General features: G+C 36.5%; 1 protein-coding gene across 1 annotated transcript in view; it reads left to right on the plus strand.

Annotated features, from left to right (window-relative positions):
• The window catches only part of LOC133322860 (band 7 protein AGAP004871), a 60,553-nt gene extending 42,324 nt beyond the window's left edge, over positions 1 to 18,229 (plus strand). Inside the window, exons 5-8 of the mRNA XM_061531814.1 lie at positions 689 to 892; positions 12,471 to 12,526; positions 12,798 to 12,978; positions 18,044 to 18,229. Of these exons, the coding sequence (XP_061387798.1) occupies positions 689 to 892; positions 12,471 to 12,526; positions 12,798 to 12,978; positions 18,044 to 18,229 (627 nt within the window). The remainder of the gene's footprint in view (positions 1 to 688; positions 893 to 12,470; positions 12,527 to 12,797; positions 12,979 to 18,043) is intronic.
• Positions 18,230 to 21,819: the final 3,590 nt, after the last annotated feature.

The raw sequence follows: 21,819 nt of genomic DNA on the forward strand, positions 1-21,819 counted from the left end.
CGAAATAAATTAAATTTCATATTTTTCTCCAGTCGAGGAATGCATTTTTCCAGTGAAACCTAGCAAACCAAACAAAAAAGCCAAAGGGTGTTTCTGGAAAACAACGAATGGTAAATAAATTCCCATGCAAACAATGATGTGAACCGACCGATCACAGGGACCTGGACAATTTACAAAACGAAACTTTTAACTGCAACTCAATGTAAACGACAACAACAACAACAAAGAAATGTACAAAACTATATTTTTCGTATGTGTTATTATTTGTTTTAGTTTTTCTTATTTTTTTCCTTTTGTGTTTTGTTCATCAACATCTTTTGGTTGTTGAGATTTTTTCTGTATGTATGTGTGTGAGTCTGTGTATGTATGTTTATGTATGCACCAACTACAACAACGACGACGAACTACCTTGCTTAAACAAGAAACACATACATATATACCAAACAAGGAGTTCCGTTGTAGAGTTGTGCATAAAAATGCAAAAGAAAACGAGAAACTATCTTTATGAATATATGTAGACATACATACTCGTTCGACGTACATACTGAAAGTGGCAACTAACCAAATAAACACAACAAAATATTTCCCCAACATTCTTCTTTTTTCCCCCCAAAACAACGAACGACCCCACCGCCAATGCCCCTCGCCAAAAAACAAATCCGTTGTTACTCCACTGCAAATGTTGTAGGTTTTGACTAAGGATAGTGTGACGGTCTCGGTGGATGCAGTGGTTTACTATCGCGTTTCGAATGCGACAGTTTCTATAGCGAACGTGGAGAATGCTCACCACTCGACACGATTATTGGCACAGACTACTCTACGAAACACAATGGGAACTCGGCATTTGCATGAGATACTAAGCGAGCGTGTATCTATATCTGGTTCAATGCAGGTAAGCCCAAAACCAACCAAACAACATACATATAAACCAGTCCACAACTACATATACATCTAGAGCACAAAACAAAAAAAATTAAAGAAATAGACTAAAAAACATAGACAACAACATCCTCTAACATCAAAGCTGCATGCATGCTCAGGCACTAGTTGTGTGTTAAATTATCTCTACACTATCCCGCTTTGCTAACACAAAAACACTGCAAAGATCACGTTACGTTAGATGCAATCGAAATTCACTGCCTTCACCTACACACGCACATACTTGTCATCCACATATATTTTTTGCACATTTCCATAACCACTTGGTGCCGACACCAAGCTGTTACTAGCCACCCTCCTAGCAAAGACGCTCCTTCAAATGAACTAACCACAAATTTCCATAAAGCAATCAGTCTAAAAGTGTAGTGAAATGTTGTAGTTGTAGCTGTAGTTGTAGTAAACCGCAAATTTGTAAGCCTGCTCCCAGACATTTAAAAATGGGGTAATATAACAAGGCACAGTGGTTAAAAAAAGAAAATAAATAAAGCTTTGAAGATATTTAAGGGAAAATCGAACGAACAGATGAAAAGATGTTCGTCGGTAATGGGTCTCTTCGATTTATCCACAGAGGTTCTACTAAGGTCGTTCTCTCGCCATACAGACTTACTGCTCGCCCAAAGAACATCTACAACTCCAGTACCTCAATAGTGCTGACCTACAGTTCGTCTATAATAAATAAGTGTTCTTTTATGAATACGTTATCTGTCTTCTGATCGCCTATATAAATACTCCATACCATAAGCTCGAGTATGAAGACTAATTGCTCGTCCATAACAACTTCTTAACCTTCATCGCCTTTATAAAATCTACACTTCGTCTATAAGGACTCCATCATTATCTAGTTTCAGCTCCAGTAAGTCCGTTTATAAGAAGTAGTCTATATAGATCCTCTGCCATCAGTTCGTCTAACAATTTCTTGACCTTCTTCGTCTCTATAAAATGTACAGTTCGTCAATAAGGAATCCATCTTTATATCGTTTCAGCTCCAGTCAGTCCGTTTATAAAAAGTAGTTTATATAGATCTTCTGCCATCAGTTCGTCTAAAGGAGACTACTAATTTTTGACCTCTGGAAGCCCCTGGCCTTCAACTCGTCTATGAAGGCCAACGTATATTGTCTATGATGACTTCATGACCTTCAGCTCTTCTATAAAGACTACAGGTCATCTATAAAGACCACTCCTATAAATACCACTCTATAGACACTGCTTGCCTTCAATCAACAATCTATTCTTCAGTTCGTTTATGAAGACGTTCTTATTCAGATCGTCTGAAATATCCACTTATTCAGCTCGTCCACGAAGACCCCCTGGCATCAGCTGTCTATGAATATTCCCTACCTTCATATTCCCTACCTCAGCCAGTCTATGAAGATCAGTCTGTCAAGATTCATTGCCTTCAGCTTGTCTACAAAAACACCCAGCCTTCAACCCGTCTAAGAAGACTCCCTTCTCCACGAAGACCCCCTGGCATCAGCTGTCTATGAATATTCCCTACCTTCAGCCAGTCTATGAAGACTGCCTTCTTCAGCTCGTCTGTCAAGAGTCATTGCCTTCAGCTTGTCTACAAAAACATCCTGCCTTCAGCTCGTCTATGAAGACTCCATTCTCCACGAAGACCACCTGGCATCAGCTGTCTATGAATATTCCATACCTTCAGCTCGTCTATGAATACTCCCTCGTCTCGTCTGTCAAGAGTCATTGCCTTCAGCTTGTCTACAAAAATACACTGCCTTCAGCTCGTCTATGAAGAATCCCTTCTCCACGAAGACCCCCCTGGCATCAGCTGTCTATGAATATTCCCTACAAAAACACCCTGCCTTCAGCTCGTCTATGATCAGCTGTCTATGAATATTCCCTACCTTCAGCTCGTCTATGAATACTCCCTACCTTCAGCCAGTCTATGAAGACTGCCTTCTTCAGCTCGTCTGTCAAGAGTCATTACCTTCAGTTTGTTTACAAAAACACCCTGCCTTCAGCTAGTCTATGAAGACTCCCTTCTCCAAATTATGTATGAAGAAATCCCTCTGAAGCTTATATACGAAGTCTCCCTTCTTCAACCCGTCTATGAAGACTCCGTTTTTCAGCTCGTCTATGAAAAATACCTTCTGAAGCTCATCTATGAAGGAATGCTTCTGATCCTTCTTCCCAGCCTTCAGCCCGTCTATGGAAATTTTTCATCAGCTCTTCTATGAATTCCTTATTCTTCAGTTCTTCTAAGAAGTTTTTTTTCTTCAGATCATCGATGAACACTCCCTTCTCCATATTATGTATGAAGAAATCCCTCTGAAGCTCATATACGAAGTCTCCCTTCTTCAAACCGTCTATGAAGACTCCGTTCTTCAGCTCGTCTATGAAGCTCATCTATTAAGAAATGCTTCTGATCCTTCTTCCCAGCCTTCAGCTCGTCTATGGAAATTGTTCATCAGCTCTTCTATGAATTCTTTATTCTTCAGCTCTGATCCTTCTTCAGCTCGTCTATGGAAATTGTTCATCAGCTCTTCTATGAAGAATTTTTTTTCAGACCATCGATGAAAAATGCCTTCTTTAACGCGTTCGTGCAGGCTCCCTTATTCAGGTTGTCTCTGAAGATTCCATTAATTAGCTTGTCTCTGAAAAATCCTTCTTCTGAGCATCTGTGAAGACTCACTGCTTAAGCTCGTCCATGAAGAATATTTTCTTCAGCTCATTTATGAAGAAGCCTTATTCACCGCATCTGTAAATAATCTCTTCTCCTGCTCGTCTATAAGGACTCCGTTATTCAGCTAGTCCTCTTTCAATCCCTTCTGATAGTCCAAAAAGTGTACGTTCACCTCTTCTAATCAGTGTCCTTTCTGCTCGTCTATAAAGACTAGCTTCATCTCTTCTATAAGAAATCTCTTCTGCACAATTCCAATAAAACATCGTTCTGAACGTCTTCACGACACACCGGACTTCTGCTCGTCTAAAAAAATCTCATTTATATAGACTTCATTTCGTCTAAGAATAATCCTTTTGACTTTTAAGGCTATATTTTACTGATCTAATAAAAATATATTTTGATGTTATTCTAAAGAGATTGACTCCAGGTAGTCCATTAAACACGTATAAATATGCTTCTGCTCATCTCGCCTGAAAATACTCCCTTTTACTAGTCTAAACATATTTCGGCAGCTCATCTAACCCACCCATACGAATACATATCGCCATTACGCATACGCCACTGTGGACTGAATCAGGAATTGTAATCAAAGTGAATTGAAATCGAATTTAAAAATTCCCGAAAAAAATCCAATTTCCACATTTAACCACTGTGCCAGCATTTGTAAATTACCTTGAACATCTTCATCAATTTTTGTATACCACGAATTGCGTAGCAAATTGTCTGCGATTCCCTGTTGGCAATTGTTATGTGAACGTGGCGATGTGGCGAACATATCGATATATCGCTCAATTATAGTTCATACCTCTTCATAAATACATATGTAGTATGTACCCGTAAGGTAATTCCGACAATATGGCACCATTACTACAACAAGCCTGATCACAACACACCGCACACACACACACGCTGACATCGACGATGCAATCAGCAAATGCCACATTTCATTACCTCACCTCAAATGTTCAATTTAGAAATGCATGCCCTATACCAGTCTCCGGTGCCACTAATCGAAATATGGCATTGCTGATGGGTCACATAGTCAATGGGTGTGTGTGTGTGTGTGAGTGAGTGATGGGGGGTGTAGCATGGTAATGGTGTTGCCTGGAATCATGCTAAAAAAGGGGTTTTTCGATTAATTTCAGAGAATACATTTCACATTTTAACACTTGACTTGAATAATTGCAAAAATATTTTGCCTAATTGCAAAATGTTTATTTACTCGCATTTGTGTATGTGTGTCTGTCTGTAAATATGAATGCGATGCAATGACACAAAAGCGAAACGAATGACGAATACATTTGGGTATGCATTGAAAACGAACTTTTTTGTAACAAATAATAATTGCTTTTTTACTAAACATCAATAGTCCGTAATATAAATTGCAGTGTAAATATTTTTTTCATTCTACTTTTTTTATGTAAAGCTAATTTTTAATTAATATTAATAACTAATCTCTTCTAACATTTGTAAATATATTAAATTTTAATTGTAAAAGTAAACAAGTGTATGAAATGAAAAATAAAAAAACAGAATATGATCATTAGAGCTAAACACATAGGTTTTTTTTTTGAATATCGAAGCAAATACGACGGTGAGGATGTACTTATTATGGGATATCGAAATTCTAGTTTTGAAAATCATTTGCTTAACATTTCAATCAAATATAATGCATAACAAGAGAAATCTAATTTTAAAACCAGTAAGGAAAGTAGTAAAGTCGGACGGGGCCGACTATATGATACACTTCACCACTTTGGGTAAATACAAGAGATGCTCATATGTACAATATGCTGTTTCTTCAGCTCTTCTATGAATTTTGTTTTCAGATCATGGATGAAGAATGCCTTCTTTAACCCGTCCGTGCAGACTCCCATATTCAGGTTGTCTCTGAAGATTCCATTAATTAGCTTGCCTCTGAAAAATCCCTTCTTCTGAGCATCTGTGAAGACTCTCTGCCTAATCTCGTCTATGAAGAATCTTTTCTTCAGCTCGTTTATGAAGAATCCTTCTTCACCGCATCTGTAAATAATCCCTTCTACAGCTTGTCTATGAGGACCCCGTTCTTCAGCTCGTCCTCTTTCAATCCCTTCTGATAGTCCAAAAAGTGTACGTTCACCTAATCAGAGTCCTTTCTGCTATATGATACCCTTCACCACTTTGGGTAAATACAAGAGATGCTCATATCCTGAAGAAATGACGAAATTAAATGTGTCGACTACATAGATATTTGAACTAATTTAAAACAACCTATACACATAAAATTCTGAAACATATGTTAATCGAACGGACTTGGGTTCTTTGGTGTACCATTTGTATGAAATCGTGCACAATTGTACATCTGAACGTATATGAGCAATCACTTCGTATGCTGCAGCATAGTGTGTAGTTCACAATATATCTCGATCAGAGAAACGGCTATTATTTGGTGCTATTATGAGAGCTATATTTAAATCCGAACCGAATTTCCCGAAACTTAAGACATAGATATTTTAACTAATTTAAAACAACCTATACACATAAAATTCTGAAACATATGTTAATCGAACGGACTTGGGTTCTTTGGTGTACCATTTGTATGAAATCGTGCACAATTGTACATCTGAACGTATATGAGCAATCACTTCGTATGCTGCAGCATAGTGTGCTGTTCACAATATATCTCGATCGGAGAAACGGCTATTATTTGGTGCTATTATGAGAGCTATATTTAAATCCGAACCGAATTTCCCGAAACTTAAGACACACCATTCTAAACTCAATTCAGTCCGCTATGCCAAAATTCGTGCAAATCGAAGGATTTGCATTTAATCGGACGAAACTATATATGGGAGCTATATCTAAATCTGAACCGGTTTTTAGGAAACTTAACACTCATCATTTTAGACTTAATTTAGTGCGCTATGCCAAATTTCGTGCAAATCGAAAGATATATAGGGACCATATACATTAAATCGGACCAAACTATATATGTGAGCTATATCTAAATCTGAACCCATTTTCAACAAAATTTAACACACGTCATTGTAGACCTAATTCAGTACGTATTGCCAAATTTCGTGAAAATCGATAAATATATAAGGACTTTAATACACCATTTTCATTAAATCGGACGAAAATATATATGGGAGCTATATCTAAATCTGAACCGATTTTCAGGAAACCTAACACACATCATCCTGGACTCAATTCAGTACAACATACCAAATTTCGTGGAAATCGAAATTTATATAGGGACTTTGGCACCTCATTTACATAAAATCGGTCGAAAATATATATGGGAGCTATATCTAAATCTGAACCGATTTTCAGGAAACTTAACACACATCATTGTAGACCTTAAGCAGTACGCTATACCAAATTTCGTGCAAATCAAATGATATATAGGGACTTTGGTGCACCATTTACATAAAATCGGTCGAAAATATATATGGGAGCTATATCTAAATCTGAACCGATTTTAAAGAAATTGTACACACACCGTTCTAGACTTAATTCAATACACTATGTCGAATTTCGTGCAAATCGAAAGATATTTGGGGACCTTGGTGGACGATTTACCTTAAATCGGACGAAAATATATATAGGGGCTATATCTAAATTCAGGAAACTTAACACACATCATTGTAGACCTGAAACAGTACGCTATCCCAAATTTCGTGCAAATCGAAGGATATATAGGGACTTTGGTGCACCATTTACCTTAAATCGGACGAAAATATATATGGGAGCTATATCTAAATGTGAACCGATTTTAAAGACATTGAACACACATCGTTCTAGACTTCATTCAGTACACTATGCCAAATTTCGTGCAAATCGAATGATATATAGGGACTTTGGCACCTCATTTACATAAAATCGGATGAAAATGTATATGGGAGCTATATTTAAATCTGAACCGATTTTAAAGAAATTGTACACACATTGTTCTAGACTTAATTCAGTACACTATACCGAATTTCGTGCAAATCGAATGATATTTAGGGACTTTGGTGCACCATTTACATAAAATCGGTCGAAAATATATATGGGAGCTATATCTAAATCTGAACCGATTTTAAAGAAATTGTACATACATCGTTCTAGACTTAATTCAGTACACTATGCCGAATTTCGTGTAAATCGAAAGATATTTAGATACTTTGGTGGACGATTTACCTTAAATCGGACGAAAATATATATGGGAGCTATATCTAAATCTGAACCGATTTTCACGAAACTTAGCACACATCATTGTAAGCTTAATTTAGTACGCTGTGCCAAATTTCGTTAAAAACGAAAGCTGTTTAGGGACTTTGGTGCACAATTTACCTTAAATCGGACGAAAATATATATGGGAGCTCTATCTATATCTGAACCGATTTTTCCCTATTTCAATAGGGTTCAACCTAGGGCCTAATGAATGAGCTGTGCCATATTTCATCCAATTCGAATAATAAATGCGACCTGTACTTTGTTCACAATTTAACATGGACCGACAGACAGACGGTCATGCATAAATCGACTGAGAAAGTGATTCTATGCAAAGGAACCATGTCGACCATGCGACCTGTACTTTGTTCACAATTTAAAATGGACAGACAGACGGACGGACATGCATACATCGACTTCTCGTTTCCTTTTGCCTGTTACAGACATATGTACAAAGCCATAATACCCTGTACCACAGTGTGGTAAAGGGTATACAAATTTCTATATTTGTTTTATCAAATTCTCCAACCGATGTGGCTATAATTGAGCATCCCGCATAATTGGATAGCAAAAAACTGGTTTTCAGTCTGTAGCTTCATTGTCAAGCGATATGGCTCAGATCCTTTTCAATATAGGTACATATTTGGAAATACGGTTGCCGCCCAATTTTAGATAATTTGAAGCACTTTCCAACTGAACACTGTTATCAGGATTTTTATTTATAAAGAAGTTATTTGCAGAGTTATATCAATATTGGTTAATGTTTACATATTGGGTTCCATATTAGACTTCCGGACGATTTTAGATATTACGAATGCCCACCATGGTAACGGTTACAAAAAGTTTGGACCAACATTTTGATATTCAATGAGAAATTTAGTTGTCAGATTTAACATTTTCAACTTGTTACCTTCAATAATGTGGGTCTAATGATCATAGTTTGTCCAAATTTTGTTTAATAATTTGCTGGATTGCAAAATCGATGACGATATATACTTGCCCAAATATATACAATATTAGTATTTATATTATATAAAAGGAAACATGTATACAATTATGAAAATATAAATTAAATAAATAATCACATTTAGAGTAGTATTTTACAGATGACCTTCACATGTAGATATATGTAAATAGTTAGTAAATATACGATTTATTCTTTCATTATCCTCCGCAGCAAGCTACTTTGCTACAAAAAAAATGCGAAAAGCAGGGTTAGATAAATTTCCAAGAAAAATTTAATAAACGAATGTTTAACACACACAGGTTTTATTTAGGAGTTAATGTTGATCAAATGCGTCATTAAAATTTGCTTCAAATGAAATTTACTAGTTTATAAATCAGTGAGCGGAGCAGTATAGTCGGACAGGCTATGATACCCTATACAAATACCACAAAAATTTAACTTTCTGCGGTTCTATATTCTGAGCATGTTTCGCAATATTTGCACCCTCTTGACCGACTAGAGGTCAACAAATATCAATAATATTCAGTACAGAACTTCTAATTACTTGTCCTGATTCCCTTTACCGTTTGTTGTGTTGTGATGTTCGGCTTTCAACTGTGGCCTCTAGATCGATTCGGAAAAAAACCAAAAAAAGAAAGTTTTCGTTCAATTTCATCCCAATATTATTATCTGATCATCATCGAAATTATAGGCGTTGTCGTTGAAAATACCTGGATCCTCGTGGAAAATTTCCAAGCGATCAGCGCTTTATTTCCGCCTTTTAGTGTGGTAATGGGTTACTAAATAATGTAAATATTTAAGTGTAACTCCAACATCCTATGTACTCGGACAATAAAATTGGTATCAATTTAAAGATCAACCACTCCTCTTGGATATACTATCAACATCTCGGGTCTATGTCCTTCGGTGGTAAACATATACGCTATAGAATAAAAATTTTGTAATTTTTCACACAAAAGTCTGGGTCCATTTGAACAGCTAAATATTGACCGATCTTTATCAAAACCGGGCATGCTTATGCTGTGGCTCGATTCCCTTCTCAAAATTGGCGATGTTGGGGCCATAATTGCGGCCTCTGGAGCGACCAGAAAATCGGACAAACATTAAGTATTTGGTCCACTTCATCCCCTAAATATAAAATGATCTTTACCAGATCTTCATTGGCCAGAACCCATCCTACATGCAAAATTTCGTGAAGATAGGTCCATAACTGTGGCCTGTATCGTGTTTACAAATAATAACGGACGGACACACATGTCTAGATCGACTCAGCTTGTCGAAATATGACGATCGGTATACTTAAAGGTGAGTCTAGGACCAATATTTCGCGGCGTTACAAAATCTTGGGGCTGCACAAAGCTATAATACCCTGACAACATAGTTGTGTAGGGTAAAATATTGTTCCTTTGTGGGGCAGCTACTAGTAGGAGAGGACCGACGGGTCCCACTTTGGACTTTCTATATAAATTTGGTAAAGATAATAGGTTGTACATAGATTGATTCAAATCGTGCATTCCTTTCGCTCTATTGTTGAATTTCTATACATTGATGCTAGCCTTTGTGGGGGAGTAACCAGAAGGAGTGGACCAATTAGTCCCATATTCGGACTTGATCTAGGCTTAGTAAAGGTTGTAGGTGGTACAAGTTTGCTTCAAATCGGGCATTCCATTCGCCTAATTTATAAATATTGAGAATGTCGACCATTTGTGGGGGAAGTACCAGAAGGTGTGGGCCAAATGGTTCCATCTTCGGACTTAATCTAGACTTCGTAAAGATAAGATATTGATATTGGATTGAAAATTTCAGTATCCCAGTTTTTGTGAAAGTACGCGAAGGAGTGGACCAATGGGTCCCATCTTCGTATTTTTTCTGGGCTTAGTAAAGACAAAAGGTTGTTGAAATCGGACATTCAAATCGCCTGATATTGGATTTATAAATATTGAACATTTTTAACCTTTGTGGGGAGGTACAAAAAAATACTCTTATATTCCTCTACACTTTTATCACCAGGTCTTCTGTAGTTCATCCTAGGTCTATAATAAGCACTCTAGATATAATATGGAAGACCTTCTCTAGGTCAGTTTTAAAAGTAATAAATTCAACATGTCTTCTATAACCAAAATAAAATTAGGAGAAACAGACCTTGAATCAGACATTTAAATCAGTGAGCCCCGTAGCAAAGAGACATGTACAAACTGGCTCAGGTGAAACTCAAGTAATTCTTAAGAGTAACTCAAATATAACTTCCAAATCTTAAGTGATTATTTATACTATTTCGAGTCGAGCTTGATGATCTAAGTTTTGCAATGAAAAGCAAAGCCAGGAGAAGAATCTACGTACCCACCATTATGCGACGCGTTTGTGGCTATGTAGCTTTACAAAGGTCGTACGTTGATAACTTGTATTTATTCCGCCCTGATGCGAAACTTGCATATGCGAATTAAATTCAAATTTGTCAAAGTTGGACATTTGTCTTCATTATAGGAACAGTCCTTTTCACAGCAGATGTTTGTTGTAGCGATGGATAATTAATCCACACACCTACAATTTCTTCCATGGTGTACACATGTTTTTGCGCGTTTTGGAAGTGTGTTGATGGCTCAGAACGTTAAGTGGTCTGGCAACATTTGTGTTGCTCCGAGGACCTAGGTTCGGACCTAGGAATAAATACAAGTTATCAACGTACGACCTTTGTAAAGCCACATAGCCCAATATGCCTGATTAGCCGCTTAACCAACGGCGAAACGCGTCGCATAATGGTAGGTTCTTCTCCTGGCTTTCCTTTTCATTACAAAACTTAGATCATCAAGCTCGACGCGAAAGAGTATAAATAATCACTTAAAATTACTTTGAAATGATCACTGCCCCTTACAAGGCAAAATTCAAATAACAAAAAATAACTTCCAAATCCAGAACATTTATTTCTGATCCTGAGTTAAATTTTTATAAAAATATGCACATGTTACCACACAATTTGAAAAATAGCTTATTTTTCACTCAAAGTTGTATTATCAATATACAAGGTATTTTAAAAGTCACAACAACATTTCCTCATCGAAATGACGGCAATTTGTTGTGCACTACAACTCATATTGCAGTGATCTTAACCACATTATCCAATGATAGTTTATCACAATAAGTAGGCCATATAGGCGTATAATTATTGATATCACGTATACGCAACACGTTACTACCAACTCAAGGGAAAATAAAATACAAATTTCAATTTCATAGATTACTTACAATTCTAACCTGAAAAATAGTTATAACAATATATTTTAGAATAATATTCCCAAACATCATCGTGTAGCAAGAAAGAACGCCAAAACATGTAAATAACTTTGTAAAAACAAAAATTACCACCAACTCTTTTTCAATGCACACTCAAAATCAATAGATAATTAAAAAAAAAAAAAGAAACGTCAACTTTTTTGTAAAGCTAAACGAAAAAAAAACAAACTTAAATGTCACCTCTGCACAAAATGCCTCATGGCCAATTTCATAAGAAAAACGAAATGAAATTATTTGCACTTTAAAATTTCTGACTATTTGTAATGATGCAAATGTTTGGTGGGCAGTTGGTGGTCGAACATGATACACCGCGGATCGGCCACCATTGCTAAAGAATACTCGACTACCCATCAGACACTTGCATCCAAATACAAATGCACAAGAACCACAACAACAACAACAAGTATTGTATATTTTTCATATAAAATCTACAACGATCAGGTGCAACTGGATGAAGCAACCGATGCCTGGGGTATTAAAGTTGAACGTGTTGAAATGTAAGCGAAATTAAAAATTAAACCCAAATCATTTTTGGTAGAATTGTTGGTTTTGTTTAATTTGAATTTTTGTTCTTTTTTTACAATTATTGTTATCTTTTAATCCTTCCTCCAACAATCATAAAAATACCAAATAAAAAAAAACGAAATACGCACACACATCATCGTCCTCGTCATCATCATCATCGACATCATTAACCACAATACCACGACACCATCATCGACGTCATCAAATGGACAAACGACATGGCCTGACGTTGGCCACCACCAGTAAGGATGTACGATTGCCAGTACAATTGCAAAGGGCAATGGCCGCCGAGGCCGAGGCGGCCCGTGAGGCTAGAGCCAAAGTTATTGCAGCCGAAGGTGAACAAAAAGCATCGAAAGCGCTGAGGGAAGCATCAGAAGTGATTGGTGGTTCACCGGCAGCATTACAATTAAGATATCTACAGGTATGTATGCAATATAGTAACGAAGTGAAAGCAAAGGCAACAACAACTTAATCTGACATAGTTTACAACAACAACAACAAAAAGAAAACACTAGTAAAATGTTGGCTTTGATTTTGTGGTAAACGTTTAATTACAATTCCAGAATTGTGGGTTTCGCAATTAAAGTAAAATGTTTCACGAACGAGAAAATTACAGAAATCGCTGCGAAAAACTGCCACAGATTTCCATAGACAGAGGAAAAGTATAAAATACCTTTCACAGGTCTTCTATGGACAAGAAAATTCCTCTAATTCACCTATAACTATGGCATATCCTAGCACAGATTCTCAATTTTACAAACAGACCTCCTCTATAGAAAAAAAAACCTTCAAAAGAGCGTCAATGGATGGAAAATCCCACGAAGGGCGCTGACTTTCTATAGGTCATAGACCTTATTTTATAAATCGAAAATCATCGGCAATTTTTATATTCGGAGAAGTCCCTCTGCAGAAGACTTTTTCGAGGTGTTCTGTAGACAGACAGCTATCTTCAGGATTGCTATAGACAGAAGACCTTCGGCAGTTTCTCTATAGATAGAACACATTCTACATGACTTTATAGTTAGAAAACATTCCGGAGGTCTTCTGTATACAAATTGATTGTCTATATACGTAAGGGCCTCGATGTATATTTTATAGGAAGAAATTTTTCGGCAGGTTTCCTATTGTGGAATACTTTCCGAAGACGTTCTCAATGCAGGAGATCAACTGCATGTCTTTCAAAGCCAAGTCAAATATTCCTCGGGAGGTCTCCTTTACATGTGTTTTCCATAGACATAAGACCTTCTGCAGGCCCTTTATAGACAAAAGGCCCAAACGATTTCTATAGACCCTTATAAATAAAAGGAACATTATGATGGTCCTCTATAGACAGAAGATATTCTGCAGTTATTCTATAGGCTGAAGACCTTCCACAGACAGAACACTATTTTTGTATTCAAAAGAAGGTGCACAGTTCTGTATACAGTTTGATTGTCTATAGACTTAAGAACTTCGGCATATATTTTATAGGTCCAAAAATGTTCAAAATGTTTCCTATTGCAAAATACCTTCTGCAGAATTTCTTTATGCATGACTACTTCTACTTCCTACCATATCTTCTTCTTCCTACTGTACCACATCCAGACATGCTTTTGGCAAAAAAAAACTACTGCGCAAATATCTTCTATAGACAGAAAATCATTTGCCGATCTTCTACAGAAGGGAATTACTCTGAATGGCATTGTTCTGATCTTCGATAGACAGAAATTCTTCAGCAGTTATTCTACAGATAATAGACCTAGAGACAGAACAAAAGAAAAACTGAGGATGTATTTTGTATACAGATTTATTGTCTATAGGCTTTCGTCGGATAACCCTTCGACATGTTTCCTATTGCAAAATACAGACCTTCATTAAGCAGGACGTCATATATACAATATTGAGGATACATTCTACATGTCATCCATAGACCTGTTCTATTGGACCTTATCCAGACCTGCTCTTGACAGAAATCCTCCTGCTGTCCTCGTATAACTCAAAGATATTTTATAGGCACAAATATTTTTTCAGATTACCTAGATAGACAGCAGATCTGACTTCTGTGAACAGATGATACTCTCCAGGTCAAATGATACTCTTTGCCGGCAGAATACACTCTCTGTGACTTATATAGACCAAAAAAAATTTCTCAACTTTTTATATCCGAAAAACATTCTGTAAATCTTCCATATACCGAAGAAGAATGATTTATTCAGTTCTTCTACATACAAAATAATCTCTTCAGGACATATATAGACAGAAGAGTATCTTCTGGTCTCCTAGAGACAAACTATTTCTTGCATGTTTTCTATAGACAAACATCGCACTTCTATAAACATGACACCATCAGTAGGCGTTTACTAAAGAGAATAGGTCTTCCATAGAAAGAAGAGACCTTCAGCAGGTCTTCAACAAACGAAAGTCGTTTTCCAGGTCTTCCATAGATATAAGACCTTCTGCAATTCTCTTTAGGACAGAGGATCTTCAGTAGGTCTTCAATAAACAGATGACCTCCGTAGGATCTTCAATGGATAGAAAAAGGTTATGAAAATACTTTCTGTATGAGTAGTCTTTTCATCCGATAGTGACCAATACTCTGTACATCGTTTGTTAACATTCTATAGAAAAATTCCATTCTACTGATACTTAATATATGTGTACGTTCGGAAACACGTCATAAAAATGTTTGGATTCTTTTCATCAAAATGATTTGATTTTATCTATCAATGTTCAACACAAAAGCTTTCATAGATATTCTATAGATAGAAAATCTTCAGCAGATTTTCAGTGAACAGAACACCTCCAAATAATTTCAGGAGGTGTTCTGTAAACAGGAATGCTTACGAAGGTATTGATGTTCTGTGTAAATATTCTACAGAATGTCTAGAAATACGTTATGAAAAAATTTTCTATAGTCTATACCGTATGTACATTTTCGAAAGGTCTTCTCTAGCTAGAAAGAAAATCTTCCGCTGGTATTATGTAGACAGAAAATTTTTTACAGGACATCTAGAAATAGAAAACATACTCCTGGTCTTCTTTTGAGGACTATATCCAAGTCTTCTATCAAAAGAATAAAATCTGAGGGCTTAAATGCAATTTTTAATGTCTTGGACTTCGATACCAAGACTTTCTATAGTCTATACCGTATGTCCATTTTCGAAAGGTCTTCTCTAGCCAGAAATAAAATCGTCCGCTGGTATTATGTAAACAGAACATTTTTACAGTACATCTATAAATAGAAAAAAAAACTCCTGGTCTTCTTTTGAGGACTATGTCCAAGTCTTCTATAAAAAGAATAAAATCTCAGGGCTTTAAATAAATCCTTAATGTCTTGGACTTCGATACCAAGACTTTCTATAGTCTATACCGTATGTCCATTTTCGAAAGGTTTTCTCTAGCCATAAATAAAATCTTCCGCTGGTATTATGTAGACAGAAGATTTTTTACCGGACATCTGTAAATAGAAAACATACTCCTGGTCTTCTTTTGCGAACTATCTCCAAGTCTTCTATAAAAAGAATAAAATCTCAGGACTTAAATGAAATTCATAATGTCTTGGACTTCGATACCAAATTTATTTTTGAACTCTACTTCGATTCTAACATCGATAGAAAAAAATAAAAATTTGGCGGTTGGCAATGTTAATCATTTAATTTGTTCCAAGTAGATTTGTTTACATCAATTTTTGAATATGATATCTCTCAAATGGCGGCCTCTGGCGTTCATTGATTGTGCCCTTTTTGCTACATTTTCCATCGTTTTTGCCAACATTTCGACCGGAGTAGCGGCTATTTCTTCACGAATGTTGTCCTTGAGCTCTTCTACGATCCTTGGCTTGTTAACGTAAAACTTTTACTTCAAATATCCCCACAAGAAGAAGTCAGGCGGCGTCAAATCGGGCGAACGCGGTGGCCAGTCCAAATCACCACTTTCGACATCAAACGGCCCGGAAACAAATTCTTCAGAAAATCGATTATTATGCGACTTGTGTGCGGTGGAGCGCCGTCTTGTTGAAACCAGAACTGCCTCATACGCTTTCGACGAATAATTGGCATCACAAAATTGGTCTTCGTGTCGCGATAACGCTCCTGATTGATGGTAACAGCATGGCCATTTTCATTTTGGAAGAAAAACGGCCCAATGACCGTTTTCGCACTAACGCCGCACCAAACTGTGACTTTTTCGTCATGAAGAGGCACTTCTTGAATCTCCTGAGGATTTTCAGTGGTGTAAAAACGACAATTTTGCTTGTTTACGGTCCCATTCAATGTGAAATGGGCTTCATCGGACATGATAATTTTGTTCCAAAATTGCTCGTCATCTTCGGCCATTTCGATGACTCTTTGGGCCCATTCCAATCGACGAGGCTTGTCCGCAGGCAACATTCTTTGCGTCAATTGAATTTTGTACGGGAACAAATGCAAATCAATGCGAATAATCCGTTGTAAAGTGGACCGAGCCATGCCCAACTGCTGAGAACGGCGTTTTTGTGATGTTCTTGGGGACCTCTCAACACTGGCTCGTACGGCAGCGATATTCTCGGCCGATCGCCTTGGTCGACATTTATATGGCCTCTTCGGATTAGAAAGAGCCTTACCAGTCGAAAATTCTTCGTATAAAAGCTTAATGGTGTTCTTAGAAGGCGCACTTCTCACATTTTTTTAATGTTGAACACGTTGAGTTTTCACAATTGACTTCTTCTGTTGAATGTAAATTTCAATTATTTCAGAGCGTGGCGTGTATTGGTTCATGGTAAAAATCAGCTTGGACTGACGCTTCAAACGCGGTATTTAAGCGATGTGACATCTCTGTCAAAAGTTATGGCGAATATGGGCAACCCTGTATTCTGTTGAAAATAATATCTCATTTACCTCTTCTCCAGACAGAAGATCTCCTGCTGGTCAATATATAAAAAGGTCTCCTTCTGAGTTATAATACCTTAATAAAGTCAAAATAATACCCTGTACCACAGTGTGGTGAAGGGTATAAATACATTTTCCAACACTTACAACTTTCTTCGGTTCCGTTGTAGATGTAGTCAAAATGAACCCATGCCTTCTATAGGTATTGGAAAGCCTTTCATGCCTTCTTTAGAAGGGAAACAATCATTTGCTCTTCTATAAGTAAATGAAACGTTCTCTAAGTCTTTGAGTACCTTCGCTCTTTAATAGGCTGACGATTTTCTCCTGCATTTAATTTTTTCTGGACTAATTCGTTAGGCTTATACGGATTTTCTATAGATATAATACCGTTTATAAGTATTCATTATATTATCCAGCCCCCTTCGTATAACCCTTACTAGTGATGAAAAATATTGAAGATTTGTTTATATACTCTCCACTTCATTGCTATACTAAATTCTATGAGTTTTATAATTTCAGATATTGAAAAATATCCGAATGCTGGCAACATGACGACCGGAAAATAATAAATGAATTAAAAAAATTTTCATAAATACTTTTTTGTTTGTTTTTGTTATTAAATATGCAAATATCTTATTACAGACCCTAAGCACAATATCGGCGGAGAAAAACTCAACGATTGTATTTCCATTACCCATCGATTTAATAACATATTTCTTGAAGACAAACGATGAGAATACCAAGCAGAATGCCAAAGCTGCAGCGGCAGCCATTGCACGGTCGACGGTGGAGGCCATAGCACAGCAACAGCAATCGACAGCTATGTAAAGGCAGAACAAACAACTAACACTTAGCAATGCTCGAGGATATGCAGTCTTAAGGGGTCGCTGGTGTGCTCCCATAAAGTAAAATGGAAAAGTTGTAAAGTAACAAATTTTACTAACTATAAAAAAACAAAACAAAAACAGGAAACGGAAATTATCAGCAGAAAAAAATGAAAACTGAAACTGAAAACTTTATGAACAAAATATTACCTGTGGGTGGAACGATGAGCAACCATAAAAACGATGAACAAAACAAAAAAAAACAATTTTCTAACTGTGAATATGTGTTTACTTTATCTACTTGCAACAAAACCAACAAATAACCAAAACAAAAAAACAAAGCAGCAGAAATCTTTCCTCTCCTCCCAAATGTACTCTTAGGAGTAGATTTCCCTCCTCATACATACAACACAACAATTTGATATCTCTGCAAAACAAAAATTGTAATTCATTGGTTTTCTTAAAGCAAAAAACAAAAACCGAACAACAACAACAGTGGTACATATATAACTTGTCGTCTTTAGATTATAGCAACTAAATTAGAATAACAAAACTTGTATTAACTAACAACAAAAACAAATACATATTTACTACCAAATACATAAATACACAGTGTGTATGTGTGTGTACGTTTTTAGGGATGCATCAACAGACAACCAACCATTCCATACCGTAAAAAAGAACCGACAACCACAATCCTTTGAAATCCGCAAATGTGGATTTTAGGTTGAAAACTGTTCAAGGCAAAATTTTTGCTAATAGAGTATGGCTCAGAGTTTGTGTTTAGAAACTTTTTTTTTATTATAAAGTATATTTAAAAAACATATGTATTATTATTTTTGAATTGAAACCACGATGATGATTCTACAGGAGTTTACGGGCGGCAGACACAAGTAGAAGACCTTCAATATGTTGGAGAGCCCTTCGATGAACAATGAATGTACCATATATAGATATTTAATAAAAAGAGGAAACGGAAATTATCAGCAGAACAACCAAGGTAGTTTCTGACTTCCACGAATCGCCCTTGTGACCCTATATTGTCTAGAGCCACAAAAATGTTGGGAATGACCTAAATAAGATCCCAATAAAAAATAATTAAAAATCTTAACTCATTCGAAAGCTATAACGAAATTACTATGATTGTTTTAGATAGATTCTAATTTAAATATTCATTTTAATATATATTCCTTTAATGTATATATAATTTTGAGTTCCTACATCTAGATCAGATCTGTATAGAATAATTTAAAACAAAAAAAAACCGTTATCAGTTCTCTGCACTTCCTAAATACAATCTCAATATGATCGAAAATTATAGGCGTCGTCCTTGACCATAACCGGAACATAACTGTAAAATTTTAAAACTATCAGCGCGATATTTGGGTAATAGTAATTCTAAAGGTCAACCACTCCTCTTGGATATACTACCATCTTTTCATATCTATATCCTTTAGAAGTAATACAAATTTTGTAATTTTGTCACACAAAAATCTGAGTTCATTAGACCAGCTAGATATTGTACTATCTTCATCAAACCTGTCGTGTTTATTTTATAGTCAAACCCCTCTCAATGTGTACAATGTAGCGATGTTCGGGTCATAATTGTGGCTTCTAGAGCGTTCAGACAAAACAGACAAAAATAAAGCGATCTTGTTTAAGGGGACCCCCCATTCTCGGTGTCATTTTTTTTTTTTTTATTTAATTCGAATCTACTCTAATTCTAGAATGTCCCTCAAGTGACGACAAGAATGATTTTTAACCTTCAAACGCATTTTTCTCGAAGCAGTGTTTTACGAATGGCGGGCACGATAACTCAAAAACTAATGATCCAATCGGTTCTAAATTTTGACACGTTTCTCTGGGCGATTTTCAAAAATTTTCATTTTGTTAATTATTGTGCGAAGTTAATAATCCTAGTTCATACGAGAGCCAGAAATGTACTCTTTATAACACCGTTAGAATTTTCGGATTCCGATGTTCCAGTGAGGAGTTATCATGCCCGCCATCAAAAAAAAAAAGACTTTGATCACAAAAAAAAAACATTTTTTTGTAAATTATTTTTCTTCCTTCTTAAATCTTCAAATATATATGTGCAATTTTACAAACCTTAACAAGCATTGGAATTTATTTACCAGCCCATTTAAAATCTTAAAAATAAACCAGTGAGCGGAGCAGTATAGTCGGACGGGGTCGACCATATGATACCCTACACAACTACCACGAAAAGTAAACTTTCTGCGGTTCTATATTCTGAAAAAAAAAACAATTATTTATTAGTGGGAAATGTATGGCATTGTCCACCGAGGGGTAAGGCAGGGAAGACTATAGTTTCGGATCTCGCCACTGATCCTCATCAATTACCTTAGTTTTTTGTTGGGATATTCTCCCCAGAAGCTATTAATAGCTTCTTTACAAAAAACCTTTCATAGCCAAATGTCTCTTGTGACAATTCGAAGTTCTTACGTTACCAGCGATACGCCCCAATGAGAAGTTCGTTTCGTTGGCGCCTGACTTCGTGGTCAACAAGGCATTTACAGACAACTACAATACATTTCCCACTGCTATGTGTCGTCACTTTGTGACGAATGCACATAACGTTGTTGTTGGTATTGCTTGTTAAAGCAATAAACCAAACAGTATGACCGTGCCTCGTCTACAACTTCAGTAGTGTTTGGCAGGTACATTGCACCCCCTGAATGAAATCTCAACTTTACCTCAAAATATAGGCGTCGTCCTTGACCATAATCGGAACTTCATGTACAATTTCAAAGCGATCAGAGCGACATTTCCGTTATCTAATTGTGTAATATTAATACTATGCACATAGTCACCTTGACCTAATTACGTATAACTCCCACTCTGACATACAACCATATAATTGGTATCAATTTAAAGGTCAACAACTCCTCTCGGATATACTTTTCAGGTATATGTCCTTCAGAAGGAAGTATATACGCCTCAGAATAAAAATTTCGTAATTTTTCACACAGAAGTCTGGGTCCATTTGACCCGCTAAATACCGATGACCGATCTTTATCAAAACAGCCATTCTTATTCTTTTGTCCCACCCCCTTCTCCATGTAAAATTTCACGATGTTCGGATCATAACTGCGGCCTCTGGAGAGCCCAGAAAAACCGACAACAATTAAGTAATTGGTCCATTTCATCCCCTAAATATTATCCGATCTTTACCAAAAACAAAAAGGGTCTTCATTGACCAGAACCCATCCTACATGTATCGTGTTTACAAATTATAATGGACAGACGGACGGACGGACACACATGTCTAGATCGACTCAGCAAGTCGAGATATGACCATTGGTATACTTAAAGGTGGGTCTAGGACCAATATTTCGCGGCGTTACAAACTTTTGGGGCTGCACAAAGCTATAATACCCTGACAACATAGTTGTGTAGGGTATACAAATCAAGAAATGGGGCAAAATTTCGTGACGATTGGCCTGTACCGTGTTTACAAATTATAATGACGATCGGTATACTTAAAGACGGGTCTAGGAACAATATTTCGCGGCGGTTAAAAACCCTTGGAGCTGCATAAAACTATTATACAAACTTATAAAAATGTACAAA

Source organism: Musca vetustissima, unplaced genomic scaffold, assembly GCF_032173495.1.
Source record: "Musca vetustissima isolate MV318-11 ecotype Yass unplaced genomic scaffold, APGP_CSIRO_Mvet_v1 utg65288, whole genome shotgun sequence".
In the NCBI taxonomy this organism is placed as follows: Eukaryota; Metazoa; Arthropoda; class Insecta; order Diptera; family Muscidae; genus Musca; species Musca vetustissima.